A 20124-nucleotide genomic window follows, 5' to 3' on the forward strand; every position below is an offset into this window, starting at 1 on the left:
CACATGTGGCAGCGTGTTTTTGTAACGTGTATCCAGTGGGGATGCCACACCACTGCTAAGGGATATATTTTGCTCTTGCTGGGTATCACACTGCCATGTATCACGACATGAGCAGAAACGCTGAGCTGACAGCGCTTCTTCCCTCTGGGCTCACGCACTCTGCCTGCTGTAATGGGGCTTTTGCTTGTTTTATTTCTAATTTAACATCTCTTTTTGAGTTTTTTTTTTTTTTTAGGCTTGCAGAGGGCCATCAGCACTCTGACAGCGTTGTGCTCGGTTCCCCACCAGGGAGAAGGCGGCGCAGCCCCCACAGCGCCTCAGCGCCACACGCCGCAGCAATGGCGGCCGCCCGCCGGGCCGCCCGCTTCCCACAATGCACTGTGACGCGCCCCACCTGCAGGCGGCGCTCTGCCCCGCTGCCCCGCGGTGGTGGCGGCGGCGGCGGGGCTCGCCCGGCGCGCGGGGCGGGGCGGGGGGAGGGGGCGTGGCCAGCGCGCGCCCCGCCCCCCAGCTGCGCAGCAGGCTCTTCAGCGGGCGAGGTGGGCGCTGCGCAGCACCGGCGCCATGGTGAAGATCGCCTTCAACTCCCCCTTCGCCCAGAAGGACGAGCCCAAGAAGGAGGCGGCCGAGGCGCTGGTGGCCGACAAGGTGCGGGCAGCGGGCTGCCGCCGCCGCCGGGCCGCGGAGCGCGGCGGGGGGGGTGGGGGCGAGGGGAGGCGGAGGGCGCCGCCGCCATCTTCTCGCCGGGGCCGGGGTCAGTCAGCGCCGGGGCCCCGCCGCGGTGGCGGCCGTGGCGGCAGCGGCCGCGGTTTGTCTTCCCCCCGCCGCGGCCGCTGCCGCCCGGTGCGGGGCTGTCGGCGGCCGCGGCGCCGCGGGCTGGGCTCTGCGGTGTCTCTGGCGGTTTCTCTCACCGCAGCCATTTTCCCGGCTGCCGCTCCGCAGGGCCGGGACGGGCAGCCGCGGGGCAGCCCGCTGGGCCGTTCTCTGGGCCGGCGGCTGGGCGGCTGCCAGCGCTGCCTTTCCTCGCCACTCCCGTAACCCCCTCGGCTCGGCTCTGTCCCGGCGGCCCTGGCCCGGTGAAACCCGCGGGGCAGAGCGCTGTGCCCTCGCCTGCAGCCTCTTCCCACCCCCGGGAAAAGGACTGGTTTGCAGCAGCAGCCGCCGGGAAAACAAAGCGGGTTAAAGCTCTGACACCCTTGTGGGCAGCGAGTTGGGAAGAGCTGCTGCGGTGAGCTGTCTGGCACTTCTAGCTTAACTTAAGAACCCTACCATAAAGGGGCTTTAAATAGAAACCCAGATGAGTACTCTGTGGTTGGCTTTTCCTTCCTAATGAGTTGTCATGCTGCTGGTTTGAACTGAACTCTCTAAATTTGTGGAGAGAGTTTATTTTTGAAGGTGGCACGCATAGACGCGAGCACTTCCAGTCAGTTGACAATCAGCCTGTAGGTAAATAAACTGGTAGCTCTGGAGGAGGTGGGATGGGCCAAGTTTACTGTAATCATGGAGTGGGACTGTAAAGACTGTGATCTTGGATTTCAGCTTCTCGTTTTCCTCAAAGTCCTAATCATGCAAGTAGCTTGCCTCCCAGCTCACAAAGCCTCCCCCTCTCCTAAAACAGCATATTCCTAAAAGAGGAAGGGAACAGAGAGTTGTGGTATTGCTCGGTGGTATCTTCTGAGTTGCTGTAGGGTTGTATGCATGCACACATAATCTGGTGTTACTGTATTGATTCAGAGAGCAAGAGGAGAGGGAGGAAGTTGGGAAACAGTGTAGATGCAGGACTAAGTTAAATTTTGAAAGCTTGATTAGTCTGGCTAGTCTACTGTAGAAGAAACTCAGCAACTACTTTTGAGGCAACCTTTTGTTAGACACACTTATATTAGCCCTCTGCTATACAGGTTCTGAGCATAGTTCTTGCATATATATTACACACATACTTTATGCCCTTCTCTTTCTCATGTTTTCAAGGTAGCCTCAAAATTGAGAAGTGTAGTTACTTAGGTTGCTTTATTATGCTTTTTGCAATATTCTGTGTATGTTGCTTTATTATGTCTTTTGCAATATTCTGTGTACATGTCTTTAACTGCACTCTTCGCTCTGACCTCAGGGCTTAGAATTGCATGTAAACATCAAGTTCACAGTTCTACTCAAAGACAAACTCACTTTAGTGCTTGTTAATGCCTCTCTTCTCCTGCCCCTGAATATTTGGGCAGAGCAAACAAGCTTAATGGCTCATATTGGCTGAAACAGCACAGTAAAAGTCCACTAGATAGTCTTCACAAAACACTTGACTTTGCAGAATGCTCTGCTGTGATTCTTTGGAACAGACTGTGTCAACAGTGTCTCTTGAGCTAGCTGCAGATGTTAACACAAGTGTGTGGTTTTCTTGTTTGTGTTTTTTCTTTTTCCTCTCTCCTCCATTATTGCTAACTTGCTTTACATGTTACTACACCACTTAGAACTGTGTCGTCTTTGCAGTTTGACTCTTGAGCTGAGGCTGTGTAACCTGCTGGAAGGGAATACTGATACTGTGTTCCCTTATCAGCTCTGTACACTCTTCTCAAACTCTGGCTTCCTGCACTGCTTCCTAATACGATAAATGGCTCTGCTCTGTTTGAAATAAGCGTAGTGCAACTGTAGCTAATCGCACGTAGACATCATCATATCATCTGAGCGCTAGGAAGTCTGTAGTGCCAGAACTTGTTGCGGGCTGCTGTGTTTGAGTAATGATAGGCTAGATGGGGAAATAGCTGAAAGGTGTAGGCGAAGGTGGCAGAACATGGAGAGAACAGTACTAGCCTTGATCTTACGAGCAAGATAGTTCTGAAATGTTGTTGCCATATAATGGCATATAGATGTGACATAATTCTGACCTGAAACTAGTTTGTTTTTTGACAGACTCCTCTCCAGCCAATAGGAGAGGCTTATGTCTTGCTGAACCAACACTTCTTTTTCGTTCAGATGTGAGACCAGAATGTAGGAGTGTTGACTTTCACTAAACATAGATTGTTTTTCGCCTTACAATAGTTGCACAGCTGATGTGTTTGAATTTTATACTGCTGTATCTTGCTGAACATAGAAATATGTGCAGCCTTTTTAATAATTCTGTGGCATGTCATGGTCACAGGTCACATATATTGCCTTATACAGAAATGCCAATAATGGGATCCAAATTATGGATGTGGAGGCTGCTGTGCTGAATCTAGGTACTGGCTCTAGGACCAACACAAAGGAGAAGATCTCTTACTACTTGCATAAAATCCAGTTCTGTCCTTATGCTGAGTAGGAAGAGCAGATAGTGAAAGTAAATTGTTAAATACAAGAGTTGCAAATCATTAAAGGGATGTACTGAGCTGAATGTCTAGATTACCTAAACACTTGCTGCTTCTTCCTTCCACCCCCTCCTTTCTTGAGACACACAAATGCCGTTTGCTGTCCGGGTGAATGTCTCTTTTTGCCAGTTTTGTATTTGACAGTACTTCTTGCTGTTGTTCTCCACTTGGCTTGTCTGGGCCTCTCACCTGAAGGACTAGAAAGGCATCTAAAGAACTGGAAGAATGTTACAACTTGCTATTCAGGCACCACCAGCAACTTTGCAATCAGTATTGCACAAGTGATCCCCATGTTACCTAACAGCAGCAGTAGTAGTAGTTTTGTTTGGATGAGGTCCTCTGCTGTTTAAGAGAATACTGGAGGAAAAAAAAATCACTAAAGAGTTCAAATTTAGACTGCTAGAAGCAAAACTTCCCAGGTACTTGGGTGGGAGGAAGAGAATTTTGAAGCTACGAGGGAGGATATGCCACAAAGTTACTTTTTTGAGCATATTTTGAGACTACACTTAGTCTGACTAGTAGTTCTTTTCTGTAGTGATCTTCATTCACGCATGTTACAAGCAAGTTCCAAAACCTGAATGTTTGACTTAAGTGTGAGCTGACTTCCGCTCAACTAATAGACAAGATCACATCATAATTTCCCCCCCCCCTCCCCTGGGTAATCCAGCCTTATAAGGAAAAGTCACGTTACCTTATTCTATCTGATAGTAAGAGGAGGATAGGAAATAGGCTTTGGGAACAGGCCTGAAAACACTGTGCACCTTTAAATGACCTTGCCCTACAAATCTTGCCTTGCTATTATGATATTGCAGCTGCAACGCTGTATCTTTTCTTACAGTTATATAAATTTCTTGCACCTCAGGTCTTCAGACGGGTTTATTTTCTGGTTAGATCTGGATAGAGGTTTGTCAAGAAAGCTTACTCTTAAATAAGACTCTTCTTTCTGTGCTGTTTGAAAACTGACTTTGATATGATACAAAAATGTTTCATGAAAGTATTTGTTTTACAGTGCTTAACCTCTTTCTATGAGGTACGCGGCGATAATCATTGTAGGACTGTAGGTCAAAGTGAAGCACTTGGTAACAGCTCACTTTAAATTTAAAGCGGCTACATCTTCTCAGTTCCCACCTTTCTTTCTTTAAAGGATCCAGAAATTGCCACACATGGAAGTGAAAATTCATCTGGAAGATGTCTGTTGACTCTGTTGGGTCTAGCGTTCATCTTGGCGGGAGTTGTTGTTGGTGGAGCCTGCATCTACAAGTACTTCATGCCTAGGGTAATGTGAAGCTTCCCTTTTATATAGCATCGCTAAGCAAAAAAGTGCAATTACAAACCCTTCATTAAGCCTTGCATTTATATCACGGTGGTAACTTGTAACTGACACCTGAAGGCTACTGGAACTTTTGTACAAGCTCCAGGTGTCATAGATGCCACGTGTCATCTTAGCATAAGTGGTGGAAATACAGTTTTAAAGCATCTTACCTTCAAAAAGTAATCGGTTTACTCTTGCTTTTAGCATAAGGTGTATCGTGGTGAAATGTGTTATTTTGAGAATGAAAATCGGGATCGTGCAGCAGAACCTTATTTCCTCCCCATTGCTGAAGAAGCTGACATTCGGGAAGATGATAACATAGCGATCATTGATGTTCCAGTTCCCAAGTTCTCTGACAGTGATCCGGCAGCGATTGTTCATGACTTTGATAGGGTGAGTATGTGTGAAGCAATGAGAAATAACAAGTCTCAGCAGGAACCTGCAGAGCGGGTGGCAGTCATAATGGCTCCTCAATTTTCGTTCTTGAGGCTTCTAACACTTACTGTCAGTGTTAGCATCTCTTGCGGGGGGAGGGGGCCTAGGTGTGGGAAATCTGACCCTTGGCATAAAGTGTAAAAGTTCAGTTTTAACTCCCTAAGAGCAGCTGTACCTCTGCAAATGAGAAGTGTTATGAGAGTAGTAGGGAAGTTCACACCCATGGTGATTCTGATTCATTTCAGACTAATGGATCTCAGTGCTGTGCAACTTTAAAAATTGTTGCCAGTAGTATGCCTGAAAGTGACACATGCCATGTGGTTAAGAATCCTGTTTAATTCAAATTGAGGGAAAGAGAATTCTGTAAACATGAATTGGGAAACAAAACTGAGGATTCGGTATAAGACTGCCAAACTTCACATTATAGCAAAATTTAGAATTCCAAGCAAGTGTGGAGTCCTACTTCTTGAAAGTAAATGAATTAAAATCATTTAAAAAGTGACCGAAAGCCAGAAATCAAAAATGCTACATTAGTAGCATGTAGTTTCTCTAAAGCAAAGATGGGAGGCTGGTTTTTGGTTTAACGTTTTTATTGAAGTTGCACTGATAGTATTGATCGTTATCCTTAGTCTAGCTGTAAAAGCTCTCCTCAGGTGCTTTGTAAAGCAAATCTTGGAACTGCAGATATATCATTGTAAAGATGCTAGAACTAATCTCTGTATATGCTACCTTTTGACAAATTGCTACCTGTATTTGGAACACTCGCAGAACCTTGCAATAACTTAAAGCATTTGGACAATTTAAGAACCTCAGGTGATTCTGGTAAAGTTGTAATAAAACAAGTAGATATATATGTGTGTGTGTGTGTGTGTATGTATGTAATTCTGTTTTTGCTGGTCTTATACTCAGTGGTGATGCTGAAGTGAATTTCTGGAGACTTTAACACTTGTCCTAAAGAACTGTTTCTAGAGAATGATTGCTTATCTGCATTTGGATACCTTTTATTTGCACTGTGCTTAATTAGACTACTTCAATTATGAGAACAGATTTGCAAGTACTTTCTCTGTATTAATGTAAACTCTATTCTTTTTAAGAGTTAAGATTGAAATGTTTAGCTCTTAGTCAGCTGTCACTTCTGTTCAGAAGTTATGTTGTGTAAACCAGAGGTATAACAACTTTGTTTGGAACAATAGTAACAAATAAGTTCATAGATTAGGTGGTTCCTCAGTGTGTTGTTTTGATACTGCCTGTGCATGCACTCTAATTCTTAAACTTCCTTGTTAGACCTTGCAGAACTGTACTCTTGTAGAACTGTGCTCTAATGGAAAATTTTCTTCCCCCCCCCCCCCCCCGGGCCCCAACAGCTTCTGACAGCATATCTTGACTTGCAACTGGGTAACTGCTACGTCATTCCACTGAATACATCCATAGTTATGCCACCAAGGAACTTGATGGATCTCTTCGCAAAACTTGCGGTATGTGGAAACTGTGCTGTTTAGTTGGGCTAAGAAGATCTCGTTTAAGAATCCTGGATGTTGCTTCTGAACTTAGCTACAGTCTCTTGCTGTAGCAGTCCTTTTGCCATCAAAGTACATAATCCCCCCTGTCTCAGTCACTGTACTGAAGTTTAAGGCCAGCTGTCAGTATGCATTCTGTTGAGTAGATTCATGCTTAATACATTCATTAATACTTGGCTTTATGGAAGCTAAAAGCATCTAGTTAATAAGGATAAGTTTTGCTATTATAAAGACATTTGGTAAATCTCTGAATACCATTGAAAGCCTAAAACTGAAAGTTACTACCAGAAAGCTTGCTTGCCCTTTAAGAGCTTTAATGAAAAAGACATCACTAACTTGTTCTGTTTTACTAGTTTCATAGTTATGAACTTTCCACATGAATCTTCATTCTTCAGTGACTAAAACAGGATTTTCTTCAAAATAACAATCTTATGGGCCAAGCTGGTAAAGCTTGCTGCTACTCCCAAATTACATGATACTGAGCTATCACGTGTCAAATGTATGTTTCAAAAAAGTTGTTGCTGACTGCTCAACACCTAAGCTAGATCAGCATCTAGCATTAACTTGCTTCAAGGAAGCCCCACTTTTTTTCTTTTTTCCTCTCCCCTCTTCCTTCATGAAGGCAAACTTTAAATGCAGCCCTGTGGCCCCACACTTTTTTGGAGTTGAGATTGCGGGGGATGGGTGGTAGTTTCAGTAATGCTGTCTTCTTTGGTGAAGACCCTAACTTTTGTAGATCACATTCCGTGTTTTGGTCAATATGCTTCAAATACTGGAAAAACTTTAAAATTGATCTTGTATTTCTTTTTCTCAGGTTTTAACTGCAGACTTAATACTTGCATACAAATAAATTTGAACACATGAGGCAAACATTAACATAATCTGAGGTTAGCAGTGTTAACTTCACTCTGACTGTAACTGCAACTGCTTGAAATAGCCTCTGTCAGTTTTTAACTACTTTGGTATGCAGCCATTCACAACTAGTGTAATGTTAAAATGAAGGAAGACTGACACCTAGGGTCTCAAACCTTTCCAAAGCAAAGAAAATGGTAGTGATGTTTGTCTATTGTTAATGGAATACTGTATCTCAAGACTTCTTTTCCTCCTAGACTGGCTCATACTTGCCTCAGACTTATCTAGTCCGTGAAGAAATGGTGGTTACAGAGGAGATAAATAATGTGTCTGATTTGGGTATCTTCATTTACCAACTTTGTGTTGGAAAAGAGACTTTCAGACTGCAGCGCAGAGATCAGATAATGGGTAAGTTTCCATCAGTAAAAGAAATCCCCTGTTATAGTAGGGAAGAGGTACATAAATACTAATTTAAAAAAAAAAAAAATCTAAGACTCTGGAAATCTGTGGGCCTTCAGCACATAGGGGTTGACAGAACTGGGGTGCAGGTGGTGGGTTTTTTGTTTTGTTTTTTGGGTTTTTTTCTTCCTCCTTACTCTCAAGTATGAATATGAAGCTTCATTCAAACCTGGTGAGAGAAAGTTTCAGTTACAAAATTGGCATTAGCAGTTATGTGCTCAAACTTCAGTTTAAGTCTATTTCTATTCCATTTTTTTGCATGAAGTCTTAGTTTGACCCCCCAATTCAGATAATCAGATTATGTGAGTCATTGTAGGGCGGCTAGCTTGCTCTGTCTTTGTCCTATCTGAAACTGGGTTACATGAACACCAAGGAAAAGTATTATCTACTGGTTCACTTGCTTTGAAAAGTTGGACATCTAGACCAGATCTCTTCTTTGAAAGAGGAAGAACACTTCATAGGAGGCTTTTTTGTTCCTTTTCTTCCTTGTCTGTTCCCCTCCCCTCTCCTACCCCTGCACTTCTGTGAAAAGGCTAGTTTCATCAGGATTAAATTTGATGTGTCAGTGGCTTGACTAATTGGAAGGAAGCCTGGAATATGAAAATCTGATGATGCTGTAAATTTTACTTCACTAGAGTTTTCGAAGCATTTCATAGCTTGCTGCTCTCACTGAACACATAGCAAACTAATCCTTTGTCAGTTACTGGCTTTTAGAATGCAAATGTTTGGTTTGTCAGAACTCTCTGCTCTTGTTTTCCTGCCAGACTCTTGGGCAAGATTTTCCTCAGCCCAGTTACAGCTTGCAAAGCCTGAATTTGTGTCTACCGTTCCCTAGAGACTACATCCTATTACTAGAGGGAAAACTCTGTATGTGGGAGCTTAACTTGGTGCTCCTGCATAGCTAACAGCATAAGGCAGGTGAAGAAATAATAAATGCTGCCTTTATGGAAGAGAGGCATGTGTGTTTCAAGGATATGTGTGTTTTTTTTTCTTTTAAGTGTTCACAACAGCTAAATTGACTCCTACTGTTGAAAGACTGCAATCTACAGGCAGTGCTGTGAAGAGTATTTATGGTGTTTTCTTAAAATATAAATTATCTTGCTCTAGCATATCTCAGTTCATGTTGCTGACATCTTCGCTGCACAGTAAATGACTTATTCTAGAATACCTCTGTAGAAATGCTCTCTAGTAAATGAATAACACCTCTGGTGCAGTTTCTTTCCTGTAAGTAACCTTGTTTACCCTTGGAAAAAACTCTCTTCAAATGAAAGACCGCTGCTGAGGAGAAAACTGTTCAGGGACAAGGCTTCTCTTGCCTTTCAGATTTGATTTCTCATTAGCTGCTGCCTGGTGCTGCACTAGTTCTCAGATTTTTGTAGGGTTTATAGACTTGCTTGTCAGATCAGTGTGACTCTGGGTTGTTCTGCAGGAATTCCCTGGAGATGTAACTGGAGGCATACACATGACTGGACAATTCATCCTAGCTGTTCAAATATATACCTGGTTACATAGCCACTGGAAACTACTCTTTAGCTTGTGCAGACATCAAGAGAGATGAATTGAAGGATAGCCCAACTATTAATGTTTTTAATACACTAGAACAGTGCCCTGCAGGGTTCGTTTTAAGACCTAATGCTTGTAGACTTCTGCGAAGAGCTTTCATTGCTCACTCTGAACAAGTCTCTGCTTATTGCAACAAGCTGTAAGGCTTTCTTCTGTAACTGCTGTGTACTGGAGAGCTTTGGTTGATCAGCTTGTCTGTGATTGCAGGACTTCATATTCTTGTCTCCTATTAAAAATTCACAGCTGATAGAGGCAAACTGCCTGTGTCAAATTCAGCATTAGCATGCTCCAGCACAAAGAGAATCACTTTAAATATGTTGGGAGAAATTTGAATAAGGTCCTGAAGTGAGAGGTAAATCATTGCAGGGCTCACATCAAGATGAAGGCTGCCACACAGAAATATGCTCTGTGCTAATACATAGGAAGGAAGAAAAGTTCTGATAAAGAGTTAGCTCTTTCTGCATCCTCTCAGAGTTCTTAACTCTTCCCTGCAGTTTGTCTGCTTTTTTTCCCCCTTTCCTTTGTGGTTACAAAGAGCTATGAGAAACTGCTATAAACCATCTATTTAGTGTTCTCTCTTCTCTCACTAAAATAGTGACAGGGTACTAGAACAAAAAGGCTATAGCTTGTAGCTTGTTTTGTCCCCTGTTTGTATCTAGTCCCCTCTTATGTTACCCTGTTCTCAGAATGGGAGGCTATCTGATAAAGAAACCCATGTGCAGCCTTAGTGGCAAACACCTGGAGTTATTTTATTTTTGCTCTTCATATAGTGCTTTGCAGCTACATCTAAGTATCTAAAAAAACAATGAATGAATGCTTCCTGTAAAGAAGTTATAAATCTGCTTCACCTAGACTCTCATCTCCTCTCATCTCCAGGTCTGCAGAAACGTTCAGCGGAGAACTGTCATTCAATCAGGCACTTTGAAAACTCTTTCGTTGTTGAAACAAAGATTTGTCAACAGTGAATGGCGCTGAATAGGAAGCGACTATGTCACACCTTCATTGAGAAGTCTGAGCTTTAGACCTTGACTTCTAAATTAAAATGTGCAGTGATAATCAAAAGCCTTATGCATTTTCTGTGTATTGCTTATATTACAAAAGACAAAGTCACCATTTCAGCTTTCTTTAATCCTTGATATAACAATATTTTTAGTTTTTTCTTGTAAAACTTAAATTTGAGTAAGGTTCTTTTTAGAAGGGTAATATCAGTTTATGCATTGAATGTTTGATTTTAAAATCTGGGAATGGCAGAAAAATATATATATATATATAAAAATGTTAACCAATTTCTTGGCTGGAACCAGTTCTATTCACCTTAACTTTCACAGAACAGTTAATGTATTAATAATCTGTGGTTTGCACATTTTGTGTAGTTTTGTAGAATAGCTCTGCACTCAGTCTCCTGGCTAAAAACCTTCTGATAAATATTGTTAAGGGTTTATTTTAACTTCCATGTGTGAAGCATGTAAGATCTAACCTCAGTGATCATAAACCTCTGACATTGCTTTATTTCATTTTGTGCAATTACTGTATTGAATTCGTATGTATATTTGGAACCTTCCCTAAGCTTACACTTTAATTCTTACACATTTGTTTGGTTTTGTGGTATTTAGTTGTTAGATTTGGATGGAGTTACCCTTAAAGCTTGTCAGTATTTTTGGTTATGAATTCGTTTATCTTGTAGCTTCCTATTTCAAGAATATCTTCTGGTATAGCCCACTTGTGAATGTGACTGTAGTTGTAAACTTAAACTACTCTGGCTTATACAAACTTTTTAGATGAACTTTTTATGAGCAAGTAGCATATTACTCCTGCAGTCGAGAGTATCGTTCCTTTTTTTGAAAGCTGCAGGATAAAGATAGGGAAGAGTTAGTGTCCTGCAGTTGATAAACCTGAGAGTTTTAATAAGGGACTTTATATTGACATAAATTCTGCAACCCTGTAATAAATGTTTCTCTAAAACTTTGGTGTTGGTGTGACTCAATGGTGCTCAGAGGCTGAGCGCGATGCGGGGGGGTATGGTCTGCCTGGGGGCGGTGACATGCTGAAGGCAGCATGCGGTGTTCCTCCTGCTGCTGCCTTTCCGCCCCCACCCTCTCCAGCTTGTGGAGTGGGATTTCCTCTTCCTGTTACTGTGGGAATGCTTAGTGGTGCAAAACACACGTGGGGAGCAGGGCGAGTAAGGAGGTAAAAGGCATTTCGTATCAAACGTGATCTCCCAAGAGACGATTCTCAGTGATGTTTAGTGCTGTAAACTGAATTCGGAGAGCAGACTTCCTGGCACGTCGGCAATAATGATGAATTCTAATTCGGCGTAGCGGAGGGAAGATGCTTTCTGTAATTCTGCACTTTGGATATTGGGATTGGTGGGACTGGTGATTAAGGGCCTTATATTACTGTATTCACAGCAGTGCTAATACTTTGAGTTTCTCTGGCATATTGTGACATCCAAAATCAGTGGAGGGTGGATTGACATCTTACTGCAGTGCCTTTTAGCCCTTAGCTCTGCACTACAGCAAGACTTATGGGTTATGAGAGCTGCAGTGAGTTTTTTCTTGCTCTGCTTGCTCAAAGAGCCACAGTGTGTACTTTACACTTCCAGCTTCCCTGGAAAGTAACTTTGTGCATTTGGAACTAATACAGAAAGCCTGCTTACCATGCTAAGGGCTAGGGAGTAAAAAGTGGCTCCAATGGTAGCTGCTCTCAGTTGTCTTATGAAATTGTCTGTGCAGGAAAAAAATAGGACTTAACTACAGGCCCTGTGCAGTAGGGAATTCTGACACCTTACCTCACGAAAGAGGACAGAAGTGCTGTAATGCAACTGCTCTCCCTAGGTGTGTGAATCTTGGGAAACGTGATGCAGAGGACATGTCTCAACCAAGAGCATTTGGCTCTAAATTTATAAGTCTAGGTAAGTTTTTCCTTATGACTAAAACTTCAGTGCTCAACTACAATACTGTAGAAGACTTGTTCTAACTGCTGTCTCTGAGTCAAATGTGTTTTACTGAGTCAGGGGAAGCAGTCTGCATTAACCAGTTTCTTTTTGTTCCAGACTTGCTCTATGCCTGGGCAGGGTAACTGCTGCTGCGACTTCCCTCTGGATGACCTGAGGGATCATAAGGGTGGGCTCGTTGTCTGATTTGTTCTGCTAGTCTTGAGTGGAGAGACTTGGAAGTGTATTAGTTACAGAGAGCAGGTAAGAGTGTGACTGCAGCATTAAGACTTGGCTCTACTGAAAACTAAAAAGAGAAATTCTCCCTTCCAACTGCACAGCGGTTAACTCTTGCTATACAAGGCTTCAACTTGCTGACTACTTTAGGATGTACATAAGGAATGATAGAAATGTTTCCAGATAGACTGAAACAGTTTCTCTTACCTCTGTCTGGCAAACCTTTTAAAAGAAAGAAAGCTAGTGCCCTAAGAAATTATTAGATGCTCTCGGCAATGAGCCAATGTATTCAAAGGTACAAATTGGTCTCTACAGCTAAATGTCCCAGTTGCCTACTGTTCCTGCTCTGAGAAAGCTGCTGAAATGGGGCGTGCTGGCCTTATTATCTAGCTCGAATCACGTTATGTGGGGGACACATGTTCAGGTCAAAGACCCCTGGTTTTAAGGTTGCCTCTAGAATCGTCTGTCTCTGTTTCAGTGACTGCTGCGTGTAGGCAGCCTGTGAGAAGCTGGGCCGAGGAGCGCGTTGTGTCGGTAGATGGCACAGTCGGCAAGCCCTCGCGCTCCTGGCAGCCGCTCTGCGCCTGGGGCAAAGCGCCGAGAAGAATTTGCATCTCAGCGCAAACTGAGTGTTCATAACCAACTCCTACAACAGCTCATCCCTATTTATTGTGAAATGGAGCTGTTAAGGTGTTGTGCTTTGAACGTCGGTGCGGTACCTGAAGGAATAACATTACTTAGATGCAAATTCAAACTTATTTACAGTAATGACATTATATAGTCCTGTTCACGCTGCTTGATTTTTCAGTAAATACACAATCTGTGGTGTCCATGCACTTGCTTATTGGCAAGTTTGTACTAGCTTGCAGATTATTTTCCTGACACGATACGTAGTTAATTCCAAGTTTTAAATATCTTAATGCGAAAAGGCCACCCAGTGCTTTGGATGATTCTTCTTCCAACATTATATGTGAGGGTTTTTTTTTTTCCAAATTTATTTTTACTCTGGTCAGACAGACATATGAGAAAATCACAACTAACAGCAACATTGAATCTGCTCCTTGGAGGAGAGGCTGTTGAGCTTTGTGGAAGTCAGAGCTTTCTGTTTAAATGAGCTCGTGACTGGTAAGGTGTGGGCTGCTGGTGGCGTTGGGTAAGTGACATATGCAGACACTTTCATTGCAGTGGGTGTTAATTGATAATGCAGATGATAATGTAGACTACCATCTGCATGGCAGTTAGGTTATACATGAGAATTTTAGTTTTCCTCTGGCCTGATTTTGTAGAAATTCAGGGAGACTTAACTGCTGTTTGTATGTATAAACACCTTGAGATGAAGAACAAGGGAATAAAAAATGTGGACAGCTAAGAGACCTTTGAAACACATACTGAGGTCTCAACCTGATATGAAATAGAGCTTTGGCACCTCAGACTTGATAAGCTGGTTGGCAAAAGTGAGGCAAATTTTTCGTCATAAGCTCAATTCTATACTGCAGACTCTTTTAGCTTGGGCATGAAAAGTCTTACCTCACTGCTATAGCAAAAATCACTGTCTGTATGCAGCTATTTGGAAAAAGAGAGCCCTTTTCAGGCTACTTTATGTTACTTTGGAAGCTGATATAATTATATTTACACACAAAACTACTGTGGTAGCAATAGGTGTCCTCAGAGATTATGGTGGTAGTGATATAGGGAAGATAAGGGTCTGGAGGAGAGACTGTTGGGCTGATGAGGGGTTAGGGCAGCAGAAAGGATTTGTTTTAGATAAATTTAGGCCATTCATTATTGTGAAAATCCTAGCACAGTCAAGATGGTTGTAGTTAAGTGGTCCAGGAAGAGCTTCTATCCTTGTTTTCAGTGGGGAGAAAAAGTCATTCTGAATTCAAAATGTTTTGAGCACAAAAGCAGTTTTGGAGTTAGAGTGCCTCCTCCAGGTCCTTAGCTTATCTGCTAATGTATAGGAGAACTGCAAGACATTTTGCTAGGACTTCAACAAGAAGTCTTTCTCACCTTTTCCTTAGCGAAAAAGAAAGGCATATAAAAAAGACACAACAGAAAAGGAATTATAATCATACAACTGGTGTATCAAAGCAATTTGTTTCATGTACACTATCTACTTTTGCTAGTAAAGTCTGTGATATGTAGCTCATGAAATTAGGATCAATGAGTTAAAGTGCAAATTTATTTTTAGAAACGTGTTTTTCTGGGTCCTCTATAGCTAGATGAGAAGAGCCTAGCTCTGAGTTTTGCCAAATGCTCTCTTTCTCGAAAGAAGAAAATGTTTTAAGGAAGACCTGGTCTCATGCAGCCTACTCCAAAGGGCAGGCGGGCTGTCATCCATAGGCAGATGTGCTAGCAGGGTGAGGTTCCAGGGTAGAGTCTCACAGTGGCTGACTTACATTTTCTCTTCCATTGCAGGCTTCAGGAAGCAATCACAGGAAGCAGCAGCCAAAGGAGCAGGCAGAGGATGAGCTAAGGTGAACTGACATGCGTATAGAAACATTTGTTTTCATTATAATTAAGCTTCAGATTTTTAAAAAAGGAAGGTAATAATATGAAGCAAAAGCTTCAAAGACAAAGATGAGTACGTGTACTTGAGAAAGGCCTGGAGTTAATGCAAGCATAGTAAATTTTTTGTTTTCAGATAAATAGCAAATGTTTCATATGTGGAGGTTGAACAGAAATATTAACATTACAGCTACATGGAAGGTTGTAGAAAGCCAAAACACTGTGTAAAGAATCAATGGATAAAGTCAGGGTGAAGGGTAACGCTGGTCTGAGCATGGAAGTTACTACAAAGACAAGGTTAAGGGAGCAAGCTTATGACTAGGAATAGTTTTTTACTCTGATAGTATCTACATTAATAGCCCACATGTAATCATCTTGTCAACATGCCGAGAAGAAGCAAGCATTATTTTACTTTCAGACTTTCATGCTTTGGGGGTTTTGTCCCCATCCAATCACAATCTAATCCAGATGGAATTTGTACCCCCCCCCCCCCCCAAAAAAAAAAAAAAAGAAAAAAAAGAAGATTCAGTGCAAAAGTCTAGTAATGACAGATCTGCTGTAAGGAATAACCACTATACTGTAGAAGAGGATTCAGGAAAGGAGAATGCAGGTCGATTGTTTCTTTCTTTATTGTATCACATGTAACTGCAAATAGCTTTTCATTTTAAGTTGTTTTATACTATTTATTTTCATTTTCCTGAAAGATGCTGAAACAAGTTGTGGAGCTAGTAGGATTAAAATGTACTAACTACTGAAACTGAGGGCAAGAGCACTTTTTAGTACAACCTTTTAAAAGGCTTTAATGGATTAGGGAAATCTGCCTTTCAGTGCCACATCTTGCACTTGATTAGGTGGGGAAGGGAGGGGAATTACATAAACCAACTGTGGGTGTTTAGATCAGGTGGTTTGAGTCATCCTGTGGAAGTCCCTATTCCTTTTCCTTGGCTGCATATAGAGCATAAAGTGCAAGTGTCCAGAGGCTGAGCTAACTACATGGCTGAAACGCAGTAAGCAAATGTTCCCCAAATTGCTCAGAATCACAGGATCTGGATTGACTTCTGTGGACTTACTAGCTCTTGGCATCACGGGGAAGGCTACCAAAAAGACAGACATGCTTAGCAGAGTTTACCATGCATGATTGCAGAAATACCAGAGCTCTGAAATCAGCTCTGAATTTGCTTGAGGCTTCTCTTTTACTGTCCTTAAATCTTCCTTCTCTGCCTGGGATTTGTTCTTTCTGAACTGCTGCAGTTGTGCTTGCAGGAGGGTGGGGCGAACTTGGCCAATCCACTCCAGTCTTTAATGATCCAGCAGTTGCCAGCTTTAGCTTTTGTAGGTGGATATTTTGGTTTCTTGTCCTTTTTTCTAGGTATTTAGGAAGGAAAAAAAAGAGCATTATGGTGATTAACTAAAGACAGCCCCCAAAATCTGTTGCATTTCATCTCATGTTCTCCTAACGTGCCCAAACCAAAAAATCCTAGAACAGAAAAGAACATTTAAAGGGACAGATAAATGTGGTATAATCTGCAAAGTCTCTACAGTGGCACATCAGCTGGGCATGTGGCGGCTGTACCACTCTGGGAGGACTGCACTCAAGGTAAGGCTGGAAAGGATTAGAGCTACTTTTACCATCCAGATTGAGTTGCCTAGAGAGTGATTCAGCTGCCAGCTATGGCACAGCACCCAAATCCAAGTATTGATTGAAGCTTTAAGACTCTAACCAAAATAATTATACACATTATATATATAGTTGCATTATCTCATTAAAACAATTTCCTATATATATAGACAGTCATGACAGTATCTATGCAAAATAGATGGGTGTATTTCCTGTCTTGAGAATAATTTAAGACTTGCCACCTACCACTGCACCTCCAAAGGAAGTTACTTCATATAGTTAACTCTTTGCTTACTTCAGCTTATTTTCTCTCTTTAAAATATCTTTTTGTACTCTAACACCCCTCCCCCCAGGTTTCACATTAACAAATGTGAAAGCGAGTTCATTGTCCAAGAATCACTTATTCTGACTGTGAATATAATAAATTATGGGTTCATTATAGAAGCATTTAGATTCCCTTGAGCTGCTCCACTTTAGGATATTGAAGTTGCTCCAGATTAAGTCCATGAGTGGATACTGTTACTCCAGAACAGGGAACCTTCTTCCTATAAATTTAATCGCCTGCCAGGGTGGAACCAGGTGCTCTGGAATGAAAGTGCCTGCATATAGGAGTCATCAGGAGCAGATCTGTGTATAGATAAACCTAGAGTTTGCAGTTACTATCAGAAATCCTTCACTTCTATTCACTGTGAAGTGATAATATCAGTGGTAATCCTGTTGCGCTCTCACTTTAAGGTAAATAATTTAGTACTTTGGTTTCTCTTTACTTGCCAAACGCAGCTTCTTTGTCATCACAGACTCTCAGAGGGTGTCTTTCACTAGTTAATCCTTAATGCTTAGAGTACAAGAGTGATGAAGGAACCACCATCCAGGCAATTTTAGGCTTACCAACGTGCCTTACCACCCAGTGTGAAGTTAGAAACAGTTAGGTCTTTGCCTTCTCACCTAATGGTAAAAAAGGCAGTCAGACCTCTTTGCACCAAGTAAATGATAGCACTTTTGTGGCTGTGATCTGAGCTGTAACTGCTAGCTTTTCACACAACAGTTTGTAGTCTGAGAAGAAATTAAAGTGTTTCTCTTAATCTTGTACATCTGTGTTGTAATATATGCTGGTTTCCTTGATGTCTAAGTTCTTGCTGCTCTTGTCAAAACTTAAGTATCATCACTCTTGACAAACCACAGCTGAATCAGGTGGCTATCTGGACAGCTGAGGGGCAGGAATGAAACTCTAAAGACACCATCTCCCTATATTAAAGACTCTAGAGAGTATTTTCTATGGTAAGGGTTTGATTGGGTGGAGGTGATGAGGAAGTAGAAGTTTATAGAGGTTGAGAAGAGCTTGAACCTAGAATTGCTGACTGCTGATGTGTTCCTGAGGCCCCATTTTCATTGTAGATTACGACCCTTGATTTTCAGTAGGGAAATGACTCACTAACTGGGGGGAAATGAGAGTTTCTGGCTGACTGCCTTCAGTATGAGAGAAAAGAGTTCCGGATCTCAACAACTCTTATTTATTCTATAAATATTCCATTTGCAGAAGGACTGGATATCTTTCTGTCCCAGGTTCACAATAATATCCATTATGTTTTAATGGAGCTAGTCTGGTTTCCCTGTAGAAAACTTTATTTTTTTGCTTTCTTAGCATCATTTGATTTTCTTCTTCTTCTGTGTTTTCATTTACATATTAAAAAAAAAAATGTTTGCCAAAATGCTTTAACGCTATAAAGTAAAGATGGGACCTTGCTGAAGAGTTTGGATCTCTAGCTGAACACTGATGTTCAGGTGATTTGAGGCCTGTGCTCTTAGTCTGGGCCTCCATCTCTTACAGAGCAACATCACTTACCCATAGGGGGAATGGTTGAACGGGATTTGTTTTGCCTGGTTGCTCTCGCACACCTTCCTACATACCACAGGCCGTGCTGGCTGTGGCTCTTGTCCTGAGGAGCATGGACATGGTCTTCAAAGCCATAAAGCCTCACAGAGTTGTTTTTGCATTCATCTTTTTGTCTTTGGGTAGACAGGGTTGTAGCCGCCTGTTTGTTATTTCTACCAGGGCCTTGTCTTACAAAGACCGGATTTCAATTCTTGCTTTAGGCTGCACTGCTCCATGACTTCACACAATAAGACTGCCCACTGTATGTCATGAAATTTCTATTAAATGATGGACAATACAGGGCTGTTACAGTAACTGGTAGCAATATTACTTATAACTGAATATTAGATTTCGTCCAGCTAACAACATTTTTAGGATTTAGTTGGTTTAAAATTAATGCAAGTGCATGTGAGGCCAAAAAGAAGCTTAAGCAGTTTTTCTATTTTTATGGGCAGTTCTGTAGCTTGTGACAGCACAGAGGGGAGATGCTACTCGGGTGAGGCCAGGGCAGCCACCTTCTCTCAGTTCAGCAGGGTGGCATCGTACCGTGGGTGAACCCCAGCAGTACGCCAGGTCCCATATTGCACAGAAGGGACCTACCTGAATCAATGCAAATGGAGGCAAACTCGTGCTCATGAGGCCCTTGCAAAAGCTAACAAACCTCAGCTCTCTGAGTCACCTGGGAGACTCGTGGCGTCATGCCCTGAATAGTCTGCCCACGTTTTGGTCCAGCAGTGGGCTGAGACCTGGCCTTGAGCCAGCAAATCACTGAAGCATATGAATATGTTTCAGTTGCTGAATATGCTTCAGAATAAGCTTCAGAAGCATACAGATGTTCCCTATGCTTTAGTTCCACAAAAATGTGGGGGCGAAACCCATCAGTAACAAAGTCACCGCTGGGGCTTGAGTCTGGGATTTCCTTCACGTTGAGGTTGGCGCTCACGTGCCTAGTTCAGCCCACTTTTTTTCCATATCTTTGCAGTCAAGTTTTTTGTTTCTTTTCAGCTCAAGATCCAACCAACTTAGTGTGAAATTGACTTTGATGCCCTGCTTCCATCAGTTCCCTGGAGGCCCCGTGTCGAGGCTCTGCCAGTTTCTGCTGGGACCAAAGGAAGTAAGTGTGGATGCTCTGGGAGGACAGGCCACGGCATGCACTGGCGGCGGTGCCTGGAGATGGTCTGCAATCCTGTTTGATTCACAGTCCCCAAATGGAGGACCTTCCTTGTGCTGCCAAGCACCTGTGGTGCATCTCCAAAGGGATTTCCTATGTCCAGAAGCAATCTTCCCTTATGCAGAACTTGTGTTTTTTGAGCCAGGGCCTCTGGCTCCTGCGGGGAGGATTCCCTGGTGACAAGGTACTGAGTGAGGTGCTGAGCAGGGGACTGAGCTAGCTGCAGCATGTTGCTTTTACCAGTAAAAGACACTGCTTGACTTTCTTGGCTGGAATTTGTAGCAACATTTCTGAGGACAGCTCCGTCCTGCTGCT

At 42.5% G+C, this 20124-nt stretch overlaps 1 protein-coding gene across 1 annotated transcript; it reads left to right on the plus strand.

Moving 5' to 3' along the window:
• The first annotated feature begins 487 nt into the window (after positions 1-487).
• ITM2A (integral membrane protein 2A) lies at positions 488-11432 on the plus strand. The gene is made up of 6 exons (XM_064518456.1): positions 488-648; positions 4477-4608; positions 4849-5037; positions 6444-6554; positions 7706-7856; positions 10347-11432. Exons 1-6 carry the CDS (start codon positions 565-567, stop codon positions 10433-10435), a joined length of 756 nt encoding a protein of 251 aa, XP_064374526.1. The 5' UTR covers positions 488-564; the 3' UTR covers positions 10436-11432.
• Positions 11433-20124: the final 8692 nt, after the last annotated feature.

Source organism: Dromaius novaehollandiae, chromosome 11, assembly GCF_036370855.1.
Source record: "Dromaius novaehollandiae isolate bDroNov1 chromosome 11, bDroNov1.hap1, whole genome shotgun sequence".
NCBI lineage: Eukaryota > Metazoa > Chordata > Aves > Casuariiformes > Dromaiidae > Dromaius > Dromaius novaehollandiae.

Excerpts from the sequence above, each read along its gene's own strand:
- ITM2A (XM_064518456.1), top strand. The coding sequence starts at position 565 with ATGGTGAAGATCGCCTTCAACTCCCCCTTCGCCCAGAAGGACGAGCCC. Across the intron at positions 5,038-6,443 it reads TTGTTCATGACTTTGATAGG|CTTCTGACAGCATATCTTGA; the intron begins GTGAGTATGTGT and ends GGGCCCCAACAG. Across the intron at positions 7,857-10,346 it reads GCGCAGAGATCAGATAATGG|GTCTGCAGAAACGTTCAGCG; the intron begins GTAAGTTTCCAT and ends TCTCATCTCCAG.